At 44.6% G+C, this 18053-nt stretch overlaps 1 protein-coding gene across 6 annotated transcripts in view; it reads right to left on the minus strand.

The window, feature by feature from the left end:
• The window catches only part of kiaa0753 (KIAA0753 ortholog), an 88803-nt gene that overhangs the window by 38554 nt on the left and 32196 nt on the right, over window positions 1–18053 (minus strand). For all 6 annotated transcript variants that reach the window (XM_085965046.1, XM_085965047.1, XM_085965045.1 and 3 more), the window contains 4 exons: window positions 15787–15893; window positions 14206–14268; window positions 12501–12722; window positions 10022–10232 (listed from right to left, as the gene is read on the minus strand). In XM_085965046.1, coding sequence (XP_085821172.1) covers window positions 10022–10232; window positions 12501–12722; window positions 14206–14268; window positions 15787–15893 — 603 coding nt within the window. The remainder of the gene's footprint in view (window positions 1–10021; window positions 10233–12500; window positions 12723–14205; window positions 14269–15786; window positions 15894–18053) is intronic.

The raw sequence follows: 18053 nt of genomic DNA on the forward strand, positions 1-18053 counted from the left end.
AAAGAACCAAAGGCGACGTATGAAAAAACTTTTTTACACAGCGAGTGGTTAAGATCTGGAATGCACTGCCTGAAAGGGTGGTGGAGGCAGACTCATTCTTATCTTTTAAAAGGGAGTTGGATAAGTATCTGAAGGAAAAAAAATTGCAGGGCTATGGGGAAAGGGCAGGGCAGTGGGACTAGCTGAGAGTCAGCACGGGCTCGACGGGCCGAATGGACTTTTTCTGTGCTGTAACCATTCTATGATTCCAAGAGGCAATGCTTGCCTTGGCTTGGTCTTAGGTAATGACCCAAACAACATACAGAAAATAGAACTCCTAGAAGTCCAGAGAGACAGTGACAATAGAATAATTAAGTTTAACATGATCTGGGAATCAGATATATCAAAGCCCAGGGATCAGACAAATTATTTTAACAGGGCTAAATTCAAAGAAATGAGGGAACACCTAATGCAAATAGATTGGAGGAGAATGTCCACTAGCACTTCAGTAGAGGGCAAGAACACCACCTTTAAAGGAATAATGCTGAGCCTGTAAGAAAAATACATACCTACAACCAACAAGCATGACCCTAAATGTATTAGCAAATTAAAAGTGAAAGAGTGAGGAAAAATTACATCTAGAAATCCCACAGGAAGAAGAGTTCACTGGGATGAATATTGAAAAATGCAGAAACATGTTAAAAGGATGCTCAGAGCAGCCAAAAAAGACCCAAAAATGCATAGTTGCAGTGACAAAACATAATAGTAAAAAATTCTTTCAACATTATAAAATTAAGATGGTAGTCAGAAAAGAGGGGAGAACCATAAAAGTTGCAAACAGGCTTGAATCGGAGAACTAGCACAAAAATGATCAGGTGTCAAATTGAGAAATATCTATACAATAACCTAGTAAATAGCAGGGCTTCAGAAGGGAAGATCCCGCCTGACAATCCTCCTAGACTTCTTCGAAGAACTGACAACTCAAATGGATTGTGATAAACCCCACGACATGGTCTACCTACTCTTCCAAAAGACATTTGACAAAGTTACACACAAATAGCTATTAGTTAAGATCAAAGCTGTGGGGGTTATGGGGAAATCTTGGGAATGGACAAGAAATTGGCTAACGGGTAGAAAACAACAGATACTTATTAGAGGGTGGGAGGAAGTGCTGAATGGGGTGTACCAGGGTTCAATATTAGAACCAATACTGCTTCCAATTTACATCAGTCACTCAATTTTAGAACTAGGGTCCTGAATTTAAATAAAGGAGACTACGATGGTATGAGGTAGGATTGATTGGGGAATGTCACTCAAAGGGTTGACGGTGGATAGGCAATGGCAAACATTCAAAGATCGCATGGATGAACTACAGAATCTGTTCATCCCAGTTTGGCATAAAAATAAAACAAAAAAGGTGACTCAACCGTGGCCAACAAGGGAAATTAGGAATAGCTTAAGATCCAAGGAGAGGACATATAAATTGGCCAGAAAAAGCAGTAAACCTGAGGATTGGGAGCACTTTAGGATTCAACAAAGGAGGACAAAGGGATTAATTAAGAGGGGGAAAATAGAGTATGAGAGTAAGCTTGCAGGGAACATAAAAACTGACTGTAAAAGCTTTTATAGATATGTGAAGAGAAAAAGATTGGTGAAGTCAAGCGTAGGTCCCTTGCAGTCAGAATCAGGGGAATTTATAATGGGGAACAAAGAAATGGCAGACCAATTAAATACATACTTTGGGACACAAATAACCTCCCAAAGATGTCGGGGAACATAGGGTCTAATGAAAGGGAGGAACTGATAGAAATCAGTATTTGTAGGGAAATGGTGTTAGGGAAATTGATGGGATTGAGGGCCGATAAATCCCCAGGGCCTGACAATCTACATCCTAGGGTACTTAAGGAAGTGGCCCTAGAAATAGTAGATGCATTGCGGGTCATCTTCCAAAATTCGATAGACTCTGGAACAGTATGTTACCCAACTGTTCAAAAAGGGTGGTAGAGAGAAAACGGGGAATTACAGACCGGTAAGCCTGACATCGGTAGTGGGGGAAATGCTAGAGTCAATTATAAAGGATGTAATAGCAGAGCACTTGGAAAAAAGTGACCGGATCAGACAAAGTCAACATGGATTTACAAAAGGTAAATCGTGCTCGACTAATCTACTGGAATTTTTTGAGGATGTAACTGGTAAAATAGATAAGGGAGAACCAGTGGATGTGGTGTATTTGGATTTTCAAAAGGCTTTCGATAAGTTCCCGCATAAGAGATTAGCGTGTAAAATTAAGGCACATGGGATTGGGGGCAAGGTATTGACTTGGATAGAGAACTGGTTGGCAGACAGAAAGCAAAGAGTTGGAATAAACGGCTCTTTTTCCAAGTGGTAGGCAGTGACTAGTGGGGTACCGCAGGGATCGGTCCTTGGACCCCAGCTATTCACAATATATATTAACTAGCAGGGGAGCCCGGTGTTGCCAGAGCAATTTTGGGCCGCGTGGTGTGCGTGCCCGTGTGTCCCCCCACTCTCTGTCGCTCTCCCCCTCTCCCTGTGTTGTCCTCTCCCTGCCTCCCTCCCTCCACTCCCCCTCCCCCCCTGACCTTCACCTCCCACCGCCCCCCCCTGTCCCCGCCTAGCGCCTGAGGCCCGGTGCCGTTCTCATAGCGGCCGGGCGGGGCTTAGCACTTGAGGCACGGCCGGGCTGTCGGGCCGAGACGGACCCGAGCTGAGCTCCCTCACGGATCGCGCGGCTGACAGGCGGCCGGTGCCGCTCCCCCGACTGCTGTGTGTGTCGGGCCGAGCGGTTGCGAGGCACGGCCCGAGTGAGCCCAACTTACCTGCCGGTGCGGCGGGAGCCGCAATGTGGGGGTTCCTGTGGGGATGGAGCTCCCCCGTGGGTAGCGCGATTGACAGTCGGCCGCTGCCGATGACCCGCCCGCTGCGTGGAAACTCACCTGCCGCAGCCGGAGTCGGAATGTGGGGGTTTCTTTGGCTGGTGGTGTCCCTGTGGGGATGAAAAAAATGGCGGGGAAGTTTAAACATAGAAGATAGGAGCAGGAGTAGGCCATTCGGCCCTTCGAGCCTGCTCCGCCATTAAACGAGATCATGGCTGATCATCCAAACCCTAGCACCCGGTCCCTACACCGACAGCCATCCCACACAAGCCCTATCCCCGCAACCCCACGTATTTAATCCCCCCCTAACACTAAGGGCCAATTTTTTTTATTTTTTTTTGTCATTGCCAATCAACCTAACCCGCACATCTTTGGGCAAATGAGCCCGGCACCAAGGAGAAGTGCCGGGCTCTCGGGAAACAGCCGGCAATGTCGCGGGGGGGGTTTAGGAGGCCGGGGACGGAGGTGCTGGCAGGCGGCCACCCCGCACCTCCACCTTAACTTGCGCCACAGGTAGGCCCTGTGAACCGGTTGCGATTTGCGACCGGCGTTAAAGAGGCGGGCGCGACCAAATATGGTGATCGGGGCGGGAGCGGGGCGCTGCGCACACCGATGACGTCATCGGTGGCGGCGCAGCGCCACAGGCTAACGCCGCCATTAGCGCCCCGCTAAATATCGCGGGAGGTGTGGCCAGTGGCGCTAAAGCCACTGAGTGCCCTCTTTGGGCGTTAACTGGTGGCGCAGCCCACTGAATTTCTAGGCCATACTGTTTTATATATATAGATGATGATCTGGACGAGGGAACTAGATGTAATATCTCCAAGTTTGCAGACGACACAAAGCTGGGTGGGCGTGTGTGCTGTGAGGAGGATGCCGAGAAACTCCAGTATGACTTGGACAGGTTGGGTGATTGGGCAGAAGCATGGCAGATGCAATATAATGTGGATAAATGCGAGGTTATCCACTTTGGTGTCAAAAACAGGAAGGCAGATTATTATCTGAATGGCAATAGATTGGGAGAAGGGGAAGTGCAACGAGACCTGGGCGTCCTTGTGCACCAGTCGCTGAAAGTAAGCATGCAGGTGCAGCAGGCGGTTAAGAAGGCAAATGGTATGTTGGCCTTCATAGCGAGAGGGTTTGAGTACAGGAACAAGGATGTCTTGCTGCAGTTGTACAGGGCCTTGGTGAGACCACATCTTGAGTATTGTGTGCAGGTTTGGTCACCTTATCTGAGGAAAGATGTTCTTGCCATGGAAGGAGTGCAGCGAAGGTTCACCAGGCTGATACCTGGGATGGCAGGAATGATATATGAGGAGAGATTGGGTCGATTGGGCTTGTACTCACTGGAGTTTAGAAGAATGAGAGGGGATCTCATCAAAACTTATAAAATTCTAACAGGACTAGACAGACTAGATGCTGGAAGGATGTTCCCGATGGTCGGGGAGTCCAGAACCAGGGGTCACAGTCTAAGGATAAGGGGTAAGCCATTTAGGACAGAGGTGAGGAGGAATTGCTACACCCAGAGAGTGGTGAACCTGTGGAATTCTCTACCAAAGAAGGCAGTATAGACCAATTCATTAAATATATTCAAGAAGGAGTTGGATATATTTCTTAAGGCTAAAGGGAACAAGGGATATGGGGAGAAGGCAGGGACAGGGTACTGAATTTGGATGATCAGCCATGATCTCATTGAATGGCGGAGCAGGCTCGAGGGGCCGAATGGCCTACTCCTCCTCCTATCTTCTATGTTTCTGTTGTGTATTTTGAATGTGTATTAGAATTGTCCCACATGGGATACCATAGTGGTGATTTGCAATGCACCGTGGGAAATGTAGTGCATTGAGCGAAGAAGCACATTGTAAATAAAATAGCCGTTAACTAAACTCTCCACCCCGGAGTCCTTCTTAATTGTTATATAGGTAAGGGTTTACCCCTTGAGACACAACAAAACTGGCGATGAGGACGACGGACTTGCGCATCACTTTGCACTGGAATCGGCGATGTTTAAAGTAAGAAGTTCCTGTCTTTTCTTAATGCCGTGCCCGCAGTTTAGTGCTGATGCAACCGCCTCATAAAGGTGGTGGTTCGTGTGTTACACAAATAAGAAGGGGGAGAGTAACGATACAGTGAAACGACGTGGAGGAAAAGGACTGTAAAAATTTTAAAAAGTGGAGGAAAAGGACTGTAAAGATAGAAAAAGAAAAGAAAACAAAATGGCTATGCTAACCGGAGCGTTTGGGCCATTTGATGAAATGGCGGAGCGATGGAGTGCTTATACAGAGCGTTTTGGATTTTTCGTGTCTGCAAATGGCATTAAAGATGACGTGAAAGTGGCGACGTTCCTCAGTGTGATCGGAGCAAAAACATTTGGCTTGTTACGGAGTTTGCTGCACCCGGATAAGCCCGGCGCTAAGACATATGATCAGATTGTGGAAGTTTTGGAAACACATTTCGCACCCAAGCCGCTGCTGATTGCCGAGAGGTTCAGGTTTCACAAACGAAATCAAGGGGAGGGTGAGTCCATAGCCGAATATGTTGCAGTGCTAAAGAAGCTAACTGAGCATTGTGAGTTTGGTGAAACTCTAAATGACACTGTCCGTGATAGGTTTGTGTGTGGATTAAGATGTGAAGCAACACAGAAGCGCTTGCTCACGACTGACAAACTGACGCGTAAATCAGCAGTGGAGCTCGCTGTGTCTATGGAGTTAGCAGCTAAAGATGCACAGCTGTTGGGGGCTGCAACAAGAGTGCACAGGGTAGCAGCTACACCGGATAAGCATGAAAGGGGCGCCAGAGAGTGTTACAGATGTGGAAGGTCAGGTCATCAGCCATCTGACTGCTGGTGTAAAGACCTGACCTGTCGGAAATGTGAAAAGAAAGGACACATTGAACGTGTGTGTAAAGGGCAAAGCAAACAACCCTACACAGAGACACACAAAAACAAACAGGGAAACACATCCAACTGGCGTTCTAAAAAGAAAAACCTACACATGGTTAAACAAGAACAGGAAGACAGTGACACAGACTCTGATGGGGAGCTGAATCTCCATGTGTTAACGGTGAATGGAGGCTCATCAGACTATGGAGTCACTCCACTACTAGAGGGAATACCAGTCGCTGGATACGTGGGCCGCTGTCTCCTTGATTTCAGAGAAGCTATTCAAAGAAAAACTGAACCACTTATCACTGACGTCGGCCAAGCTCATCTTAAAGACCTACACTGGGGAAACAGTCCCAATGCTGGGTAAGACGGAGGTAAAGGTGGAGCTTAATGGACAAACCGTGATGCTGCCAGTTTACGTGGTCAAGGGTGACTATCCATCCCTGATGGGCAGGCCATGGTTGGAGAAAATTCATCTGGATTGGAAAAAAGTGAATGCGGTGTCAGTCGAAGAGGCGGGGCTAGCGGCAGTGTTGACAAAGCATGCGGCTGTCTTTGACGGAGAATTGGGGAGTATGAAGGGGATTACGGCCAAACTCAAGGTGAAGCCTGACAGCCAGCCACGATTCCTGAAGGCCAGGAACATTCCCTACGCCCTCAGACCAAAGGTGGAGGCTGACCTGGAGCGTCTGGTCAAGATAGGGGTCCTGGTGCCGGTTTCGCACAGTGAGTGGGCCACGCCCGTGGTACCAGTGATGAAGAGTGACGGCGCAGTTCGCTTATGTGGAGATTTCAAAGTAACAGTGAATCCTGTGCTCTCAGCTGAACAGTACCCCCTCCCCATCATTGAAGATCTTTTCGCGGGTCTAGCAGGCGGTCAGAAGTGTAGCAAGATTGATCTATGCCAAGCCTACTTGCAGATGCATGTAGAAGAGGACTCACAGAAGTACCTCACCATCACCACCCACAAGGGCCTCTACAGGTACTGCCGCCTACCCTTTGGTATAACGTCAGCACCAGCATTGTTTCAGTGGGCTATGGACCAGATCTTAAGCGGCATTCCAGGGGTACAATGTTATCTCGACGATATCCTTGTCACAGGAAAGGACGACAACGAGCATCTGCAGAACCTGACGAAGACACTGGGAAGACTTGAAGAACATGGCTTACGTGTTCGCAAGGACAAATGCAAATTTTTCAAGCCATCAGTGGAGTACCTAGGTCATGTCATCGACGCGGACGGCCTACACGCAGCACCGTCGAAAGTGAAAGCCATTGCCGACGCTCCTGCACCTACAAATGTCGGCCAGCTGCGGTCATTCTTAGGTCTCCTGAACTATTACAGAAAGTTTATTCCACAGCTGGCATCGCTGTTGAAGCCATTACATGAGTTGCTGTGTCAGGGCAAGGCCTGGGTGTGGACGAAGGAGTGCGAAGCTGCATTCAAGAAAGCCAAAGCAGCTTTGACTGACCCCAGAATGTTGACGCACTTTTACCCGTCGTTGCAGATTCAGCTGGCCTGTGACGCGTTGCCTTATGGCGTCGGCGCGGTCGTGTCCCACATCTTTCCCTCAGGCGAAGAGAAGCCGATTGCATTCGCGTCAAGGTCCCTGAGCAAGGCGGAGGTGAAATACCCGCAGATTGAAAGAGAGGCTTTGGGCATCATCTTTGGAATCAAAAAGTTCCATCACTACTTGTTCGGAAGGAAATTCACCGTGCTGACGGATCATCATCCTCTGACATCGATCTTTGGTCCACACACAGGAATACCCTCCCTGGCAGCGTGCAGGATGCAGCGCTGGGCTCTGATGTTAAGCGCTCACAATTACAACATCAAATACCGGAGGTCAGCAGCACATGGCAATGCGGACGGATTGTCAAGACTTCCGCTGCCTGCCCTCTGAAGGCTGTGAGCAGAAGATTTTCTACTATGACATGGTGAGCAATGCCCCTGTCACGGCCCGGCAGGTCAAGAAAGAGACCAGAGTGGACACTACGCTATCCAAGGTGCTGGATCGGGTGATGCGAGGAGACGGATCACGGGTGTCAGACGCACCACCTGAGCTCCTACCTTACCTGTCAAGAGGGAAGGAGTTGTCTGTCACGTCAGGATGCCTCCTTTGGGGCATGCGAGTGATCATACCACCAAAGCTGCGGAAACATGTCCTCAACGAGCTGCACTCAGGACATTGTGGTATTGTCCGGATGAAGGAGCTGGCATGAAGCTACTTCTGGTGGCCCGGTCTGGATCATGAAATTGAAGTTGAAGTGAAATCATGCCCATCATGCGAGACAACCAGGGATACGCCAAGAGCAGTGCCACTGCATCCATGGGAATGGCCAGCGACACCGTGGCAACGGATCCATCTGGACTTCGCGGGACCAGTGGAAGGAGCGATGTTCCTGGTCGCGGTGGACTCCCATTCCAAATGGCCGGAGGTTGCAGTAATGTCCACTACCACTACGGAGAAAACCATCAAGACTCAGAGAGATGTTCGGGCGATTTGGTCTGCCGGAGCAGATCGTAACCGACAATGGAACACAGTTCGCATCCCAGGAGATGGAGGAGTTCCTCAAGAGCAATGGAATCCAGCACACGCTCTCCGCGCCTGATCATCCATCCACGAATGGATTGGCGGAGAGATTTGTCAGAACGCTGAAACGCGCGTTGAAAGCGGCAAGAAGTGATGCTCCTCTAAAGCAGCGCCTGAATGCTTTCTTGCTGAAATACCGAAACACGCCTCATGCTACGACTGGAGCATCTCCTGCTTACCTACTCATGGGAAGGCAGCTACGGACACGCCTTGACCTGCTGAGGCCAACGTCCACAGAAGCAGTGGTGCACGCCAATCAGCAGGATCAAGTCAGCAGGCGAGCTCAGAGGTCCAAAGAACGACACTTTGTGGTGGGGGGCAAAGTCCTCGCGCGTAACTACACCACCCCGGAGCGGTGGGTCCCGGCTATGGTCATTCAAAAGACGGGCCCCGTTTCATACCGAGTCCGCACCGGAGACGACTGAACATGGAGACGGCATGTAGACCAGTTACTGCCAAGACAGTCGCCACAGGTAACCCAAGAAACAGAGGATCAAGGACCTGCTGGGGGCTCCAGCAGGGACTGGTCGTCCGACCCTGAGATGGTGGCACCATCCACTCTTGTGCCATCGAAGGAGGAAGCCACGCCTGCAGGGTCACGGGAGAGCCAGCCAGAGCCTGCTCCTGAGACTAGGCGTTACCCCCAAAGAGAAAGGCAGCCTCCAGAGCGCCTTAGTTACAGTTAGTGCTAACCTGTGTGCATGGGGCAGAATAATCCCCAGGGTTAGCGGAATGTAGAGGCAGTCTACCCTCTCTTCCAAAGTTATAGTCATTTTCAGTTATTCTGTTTTGTGGACATTCTATTTTAAGGGGGAGGAAATATGTTGTGTATTTTGAATGTGTATTAGAATTGTCCCGCATGGGATACCGTAGTGGTGATTTGCAATGCACCTTGGGAAATGTAGTGCATTGAGTGAAGAAGCACATTGTAAATAAAATGGCCGTTAACTAAACTCTCCACCCCGGAGTCCTTCTTAATTGTTATATAGGTAAGGGTATAAAACCCCTTGAGACACAACAGTTTCCATGTTAATTTACATCACTCAGTCATTCAGAAACTCAATGCCAATTATTCAAATTTCCAGATGACACCAAATTAGATGGGGCAGTGGAATTTAAAGTGGCAGTTCAGTTATTGCAGAATGAGTTAGACAAGATAGGTATGTGGGCAAATCAATGGCAGGTGAAATTTAATGCTGACAAGTATAAAATACGACAGATAGCAAGGAAAAATGGGAAACACACGCAATTCATGAATGGTAATGAAATAGCCAAGGAAGAAGTTGAAAGAAATCGGAGTCTTAGTAGACTTGATGCTCATTGTGTCCAACCAATGCAGAGCAGCAATCAACAAAGCCAATACAATGTTGAACTATAGCCAAAACAATAGCATACAAGTCAGAGATCATCATGATTAACTGCATAATGCTCTGGTCAGACTATACCTTAAGTACCGTGTCCAGTTTTGGCCGTGATTAGGATTCATTACAATTATCTATTACAAAGGCAAAGTAACATAATTTGGTTCTGCTAATGTTAGGTGAAAATTTGCATTTACATTTCAGAAGCACTATCAACACACTAAATCCCTCCTTTTCCTTACTCAATCTTAGTATCTCATCAGGGTTAGAGGGAATGACTCCAATGTTTTTTAAAGAAACTGTCTGACTTACCAATCTGCAGTCTCTTAAGAGGAGGTAATTGTTTGAGCACACATGAAACAGTGTCCTTTGTGATGGGCGATTTTGGTGCTCTTTCAGCAGAACGGCTTCTGTGTCTGCCATGGGATCTTTTCCTGCTTGGTGGAGAAACACTTCGGGCTCTCTGTGGCAATTGATTTGATTTTTTTTGAGCGTGTTGCTTCCCAAGCAGTGAATCCAGGTCCTGATAAATTCACAAGATAAAACATATTTGGCTTCTGAGGCAAGACTTTACATTCCTTCATGGATTTTGTTCCTTCCTTCACACTCGAGGTCTCCCCAGGCCATCCCTGGTTCGAGTGGGCGGCTGATCAGCTTGCAGATTTCTGCTCTCTGACCAGACACTAGGAGGTGCATGATAATAAGCTGTAACAATTCCGCTTTAAATTTCCTCCTCAAGCTGAAGTTTGGCAAATTATTATGGGGGGAATCTTAATAAGTACATGTCCTACCAGTCCATGAAGCAACATATGGAAGCTCAAAGCACTGAGCTAGTCTACATATTAAGATTTTTATACTTTATTACAGAAGCAGCATCAATTAAATCATAATGAAAAGGTTAATCAATATGATCAGAATTTACATAGGCAGTAACACAATCGCATCTATACAATATAATTCATTAAAATTGAAGTTTTAGGTTTTAACTGATAAAACCCTACTAGGCAACTGAATATTACACAAACACAGTAGTCTATTAAAGCTTTTGTTCTTGCCAACAAAAGATTGATTAGGTATGTTCAGTACATTTTAGACTTCATGATGAAACTGTTAATACTTTAGCTGGAATCCAATTACCAAGACAAACAATTTCACAAGAAGACCTTTCTCCCAAAATGACATCCTGCCTCCAAGATTTCAAAATAACAGTACGTAAATCGGTAAGTACAGGGGATTTACGAGGTGAAGAACTTATTGTACTGCCCAAAATAGCCAAAGCACGTAGTAAGTTACAAGCTGTGCCTTTGTAATTGGCAAATGGTTAGCGTTATTTTCCCAATACAGGCAACTGCCCGTGATAAGCGTGGACGGCATAAGTGGTGGGGACTGTATTGCATTCTATTAACAATCATATATGCACTGTATTTGAGTGGTATTTTCAAACCTAAAAAGAGGCTTGCACATTCTGAGCAGAGTTTTTGCTGGACATGGTACTCTACTGTGCACTGTGGAATAATGAACCGGATATTGCTAGGTGGCCATGACCACAGAGGTACAAGTGACATCGTTTACACTTTGGTTGGATGAAGAGAATGATGGTTATGTGAATACTACCTTGGTTGAATTCTATTTTGATAGTTGTGTAACTGTTGGAGTTGTATAAATTGCCCCTTTTCCTACCCTACCCCCAATTTAGTCGGCGTTATAGCGGCAAGGAGTAGAAACTGCCAGAAGGAATGCAGAAAATGGGACTTTGTAAAATCAGGTGGCTATAAACAGGCTAGAAGGGTAGGCAGATGCAGTTTAATACAGAAAAGTGCGAGGCAATGCATTTTGCGAACGAGATTAAAGAATGGAAACATATCTTAAATGGTAATTTTCGCAATGCGATGGAAGAGCAAAGGAATCCAGGTATGCAGATACAAAATGCTGGTGGACAATTAAAAAAAATCATTATGAAGCCAAATAGGATTTGGGGTTTAAATCAAGAGGAATTAAATACAAAATAAAGATCATGATGACTGTACAAAATGATGGTTAAGCCACATCTGCAATACTGTGTGCAGTTTTGAGCTCCATGCTGCACGAGAGATACAACAACCCTGGAGAAAGTACAATATAAAATTAACCAACATGGTAACAGAGACCGACAGGTCCGAGTTATAAAAGGCTAGAGAAATTAAGGCTTTATTCCTTTAAATTGAGAAGATTGAGGGGGGGGGGGGGGGGGGGGGAGTAGATAATTTTCATTGGTTGATAAATTGAAGACTAAAGGCCACACTAAATACTAAAGGGAGTGATTAGAAGAAACTTCTGCAAGCAAAGAGTTAATACAAATATAGAAGGCTTTGCCAGAAGTGGCAATTGATGCGAAATCAATTAAGTTGATTACAGCATTCAAAAAGGTACTGGATAATTAAAGAACATAAAGGGTATCGGGAAAAAGCAGAAAATGGGACTTTGTAAAAATCAACCCCAAGAGATAAATTCATGCAGGTAAGAAAGACCAAATAACCTTGTATGCCAAACGTTCTCATACTCAATATGTAGCACCAGTGAGTCAGTCTATTTTACAGTACCAAATGAGAGGAGAACGTGAGCTCACACAAAGCCATTGGGAGGAAAGGGAAAATGGCTGTCCATTGGTTGTGTATTTTGGGCATTTCATGAGTTCACAAATACTATTAAAGTGCCCAGATTATACAGGTGCCCCTAATTTCAAACCTCATTTTAGTGCTTTAATAATATTATTAATGGTATTACACATCGATAGTTCTTACTCAAGACTTACCTCAACTTGCTGCAGGATATCAATAATGGTTTCTGGTATGGAAGAGTCCATGCCACTTTCCAGTCTGGCAGAGCAAAGGGAAAGCTGTCGAATCAACTGACCCAGCTCCTTGTAGTAGGCAGGAATCTGCTGCTCGGATTGGCCAGAAAGCTGACCAACAAACATTTGTAATGCACGGATAGCTCCTCTGTGTGCAGCTGCTAACCGAGACATAGCTCGAGACTGAAACATATAAAAACTGCAATAATATCCGTTTCAGAAACATTTCTGTTAGAACTCGTCATTAATTTACTCTCGGTAGAATCATTATTTACCCATGCTTTTGATAAAGATGAGCTAACAACATAAAACTTGACATTTATATTGACATTACCCAAGGAATTAAAAAAATAAGCTGCACTACTTTTTCACTTAATGGACCAAATTTTGCTGCCACATGGCATCTAACGGCACCTGCGTTAGTTAGACTTGCACATTTAGGTTTTTAAATATTTTGCGTGGCAAGTTGTTGAAAGTGCAAGCTGATAATGTTGCAGTGAGGGAAACAGGGTACAGGAGACTTTGGTTTATCCGGAGGTTATATGTCCGGAATACTCGATCTAACGGCAAAAATCAGGAGCCGTTTTCTACAAGTTTTTTTAGTTCTCGTTGCTTTTTCCCCCCCAGGTCAGGCACTGCAAGGTCTGTAGCTATAGCAACAGCTGCAGCCGACTGTTTTGAAGCTGTTGAAGCAACAGGGTTTGTTGATTCACACGGAGCTTTTCAGTTCCGTATCTCTCAACATTAACGCTGGTATGTCCGGCACTTTTGATGGTACGGCACCAGCTCGGTCCCGTCAGTGCCGGATATCAGAAAGTTTCCTGTATCTGGGAGCGGTGTGAACAGGGAAAGCAACTGAGTATCTCCTTAACCAATCAGATTGAAAGATTGTGAAAGTAACAGTGCAAGGACGGAGAAGGAAGTGTAAATTAGAGCAGGTGAATTCAAAGTCAAATCAGGTGCAGAAAGAGAAAGAGGGGGAAAGAAAAACATCTATTAAGAGAGAGAAAAAAGGCAAAAAGGAAAAGTAAATTTTACATTTTTTAACATTTTTAAAATTTCCAACAATTAAAACCTGAAGGAATGAGACGCCACACTTGTTATAGTTCATTTTCAGTGCCAGAGGTTGACTGGCAGTAATTAACACTTATCACGTTGTTAAAAGGGTACTTAAACTGAAATGGACAAGACTTAACTTTTTGTGGCGTGTTTAGTTCGTATCTACCTCGCAAATACAGCAACTTCACTCCATTCAATGCATGCCAACGGTGAGGCAGACAGCAAGATGTCATTTTTGTGAAGCCAACGGCAGAGTGGCACAACTTGGACAGCAACTTTGTTATTTGAGTTTAACCACCTGGCTTGCCCCTCGCCTGAAGTTGCTGTACCATTTGCACATAAATAACGGCGAGCGCCATTAACCTTACCGTTATTTTGACAGGAAAATCTGAGCCAATATATTTCACCTCTTGAGTCCAAGTAATAATTTTTTTATTAAAGTCTATAAAAGTTAACTACTCCTGAAAAAAATAAAAACTTACTACCTTACAAAAATTAACCTCTCATTTGAGAATAAATGCAGTACGTTAATCTTTACCAGAAAAGAAATCCACTTCCATCAAGTTCATATAGTTGCAAACACAATCTATATATTTGATTTTCTTACCTTTTTGGTGTGTTTTATTTTATGTGGACTTTGTTTTTCTATCTCTTCCTGTATTTCATTTACCTTAATTAAATAATAGAGGAGTACAAGATCAAGAGAAAAACATTGCACTGACTGGACATAAAAGATTATTTTGTTCCATTATTATTGCCATTTCCAAGTTACTCTGGGGGAAAATAATTTGGTTGCAGACACACCTGGATCTTCCTGAAGCATTTAAATTATCACAAAAATTAATTTTGTCCAAATTATTGCATTTTGAAATATAAACACAGGATTTTACTGTGATTTATATGAAGACCATCCTATCCAATGTATTCACTTAAGCTCCCATTTTAGCTGCTACACATTTCGGTTTCCAATAAAACTTCAACTTCTAACACATTAAACGGAGATATCCAAAAGTTAGTATTTACCATACAAGCTGCCTTTTTTCAACAATTTGAAGCAGAAATTTCTGTACATTTAAGTCAGAAAACTATTTATAAAAAGGAGCAGTGATATACATTTGCAAGAAAAATATCCTGAAAAATTAATTCATGGAAATTCCAGTCTCCTACAATAAAGTTTCTATGACCAATAGGCAAGAATTAACTTTGGGAAAAGCTCAAATACTATCATTACAAATCATAAAATCATCAGAAGGTTGGTTAAGATTTGAAAGTCAGCAGCCAACTCATTAACTACAATGGTACTATTGCAGATTATCCAAATAAAGAACATATTATACAAAGCCATTTCTGCATTTGCAAGTGGCAAATTGGTGAGGTTAGAGTGTTCCTTGCTGATCTCTCATTCTCCATATTAACAAGTTTACAAATTGTGTCACCAGGATTTGACCCATAATGGAAAAAACTGACTGCGATTAACTATCTATTTATTAACATACTAGCTGGGGGAGCCCGGCTTTGCCAGGGCTGTTTTGGGCCGGGCGGTTTAAGTCGAGTCCCAGGCTTTAGGGCCTGTCTGTCTGTCCGTGTGTGAATCTGCTGCCGGGCAACGTTTTAAATCGAGTCCCAGGCTTTGGGGCCTGTCTCTGTGTCCCTTTGTGAATCTGCTGCCAGGCAACATTTCTACCTTTTAATAGCTTCAAAGATGAAAGTGAAAGTACTTATAAAGCGTTTTTGGTAAATGTGATGTTATTTTTAAAAGAGATACTAACTTTTTAGAAGCTGGATTAGCAGATTTTGAGCTGGAAGTAGTGAAGCAATGGCTGCCCGATGCCCGAGTTGAAAAGCATTAGTCCCACCCACAGACGCAGCGATTGGCCAACCATCAGGCGACTGAACTGTAGGATTGGTCAATCGTGACGGCACAGGATTGGTCGACCTTGACGTCAGTCAATCAATGCTATTAGCAGATAATGAGTTTAATTTTGAAGTTTTTTGCATAACGTGTGAACAATTTTAGTGCGACCGAAAAGTAAATGCGCTTATGACGGTTCTGGAATCGTCAGCTTTCTTTCGACGTAACGCACGTGTAGGTACGCTCTATAACTTTCGAGTTTATTCAAGACAGACAGACAGACGGAATGACAGACAGAAGTATCCTTTTATATATATAGATAATCTTGGTTCTCACTTGCTGCTGCAGAACATACAGAATCCTCGCCGAGCGAGTGGCCTGCTCCTGTCTTTTTATCTGCATCCTGCGCTCTTCATCAGGATCCAGAACATCCATAGATTTCTCTAACAAAAAGCAATATAAAAACTGTGAAATGATTTTCCTGTTTATGAAAAATTTTATGTTATCCACAAAGCTGCATTATTTTTGTAATTTTATACCTGAAGAAGAGAACAAAAAATGAGAAAATCTGACTTTTTTGTCAGTCATGACTGCTAAAAGTTGATCACTTCTCTGCATGCTGTTAACTGTTCACATTGGTTAAATGAAAATAATATTGGGCCGGATTTTGCTTTCAGCAGTGAACAAACGGTACCAGCGGTTTACTTGCACACAGATTTTCGATGGGATTTTGCACTGGAACTTACTGTAATTTGAAAGCCATTTCAGCACAGCACCCATTCCCACTCAGACCTCACCGTCTGCAGCCTCTTGCATTGTTCCACGGAAACTCAGCGTAAGCTCGAGGAACAGCACCTCATCTTCCGATTAGGCACTTTACAGCCTTCCGGACCGAGTTCAACAATTTCAGATCATAACCTCGGCCACTATTATATTTTTTATCCACACTTTTGGTTTGTGCCTCTTCCTTTTTTTTCTCTCCCACATGGCAGCTGTCTTTCACTCTGCCAGCGCATTTCACACTTCATCTAAGTTTGTTTCTTTACCTGTCCTATTACCATCTCGTCTCCCCTTGAATGTCTCTGAATGTCTCTTCTTTCATCCCCTCCCCCATTTTGCAGCCCCCAAACTGCCTTTTAATCGGTTTCATTTCCTGCCTTTTTTTCTCAGTTCTGAAGAAGGATTTCGACCTGAAACAATGGCCCAGAAATTCGGGTCCCCACGCGTGAGTATGCACTGGGAAACCGGAACTTCCGTTCCCTTGAAAGAAGGGGTTGACAGGTGCAACGCGTGCACCGGAGAGGCAGTGCGTGCGCATCGAACTTACGTTTTTTTTGCAGGTTTCTCCGGGAGGGTAAGTCTCCAGGAGTTACACTTTTAAAAAGCAGGCGCAAGGCCTGCTTTTAACAAGGTAAGTGGTGAATTAATTAAAATTAAAACATTTTTTCCACAGGTTTATTATTTTTAAATACTTTAAAGGTAAGTTTATTTTTAGCCCTGTTAGAAAATGTAATTAATTTTTTCAAAAATTTACATTGTTTAAAATAGTTATTTCATGTAATTTATAGCTATTTTAAAAATGTGATTTAAAAAAAAATTTATTTGAAGTTTTAGTTATGTTTTGTGGCTTATAGGATCTATAGGTTTGACAGCTCTTCCTGTCAAATTTATGAATGAAGCATTCCCTGCTACCATTGGCTCTCCATGGCCCACGTGATCCCAGGGAACGCTTCAAACTAACTGCGCCCCTGGGATACACAAGCACTACACGCCGGCAGTTGGAGGAGGCCCAGGATCGGAATACCACGCGGGCCCACAGCTCAACGGCCGACGCGCCAGGTAAGTGCAGGTCGGAGGCTTGCACCAGTGGGAAGCCTCTGACCCGAATTTCTGGGCCTTTGACTCGGTTTCTCTCTACGGATGTTGCCTGGCCTGCTGAGTTTTTCCAGCTTTTTCTGTTGTTATTACAGAGAATCTGTGACCTGTGTGAACAGGGAAAGCAACTGTGTATCTCCTTAACCAATCAGATTGAAGAATCACTAATGAACAGTGCAGGGTCTGAGCCAGGAAGCATCAGTTAGAATATTTAATTCAATGTCAAATCAGGTACAGAAAGTGAAAGAGAGGGAGGGGAAAAAAAGATGGGATTAAGAGATAACGATTAAAGAGAGGAAAAGTTAAAAAATGTTATTAAATTTTTTTAAATCTCCAACAACAATTAAAATTTGAAGGAATGAGTCTCCATACTTGTAAAAGTTAATTTTCAGTGCCAGAGAGGTTGTTTAGCAGTACTTGAGTTATCATGCCACTAAAAGACTTGAGCCTTCTCACGCCATGCATCAGCTGCGGCTCAGTTGGTAGCACCCTCACCTCTGAGTCAGAAGATTGTGAGTTAGAGTCCCACTCCAGGGGACTTGAGCACAAACGTCTAGGCTAACACTCCAGTGCAATACTGAGGGAGTGCTGCACTGTCGGAAGTGCCGTCTTTTGGATGAGAAATTAAACCGAGGCCCGTCTGCTCTCTCAGGTAAAAGATCCTATGGCACTATTTTGGAGAAGAGCAGGGGAGTTCTCCCCGATGTCCTGGCCAATATTTATCCCTC

The sequence above is a fragment of the Somniosus microcephalus genome, chromosome 22 (genome assembly GCF_052327205.1).
Source record: "Somniosus microcephalus isolate GS21.2 chromosome 22, FLI_Smic_1.0, whole genome shotgun sequence".
NCBI classification, from domain to species: Eukaryota; Metazoa; Chordata; class Chondrichthyes; order Squaliformes; family Somniosidae; genus Somniosus; species Somniosus microcephalus.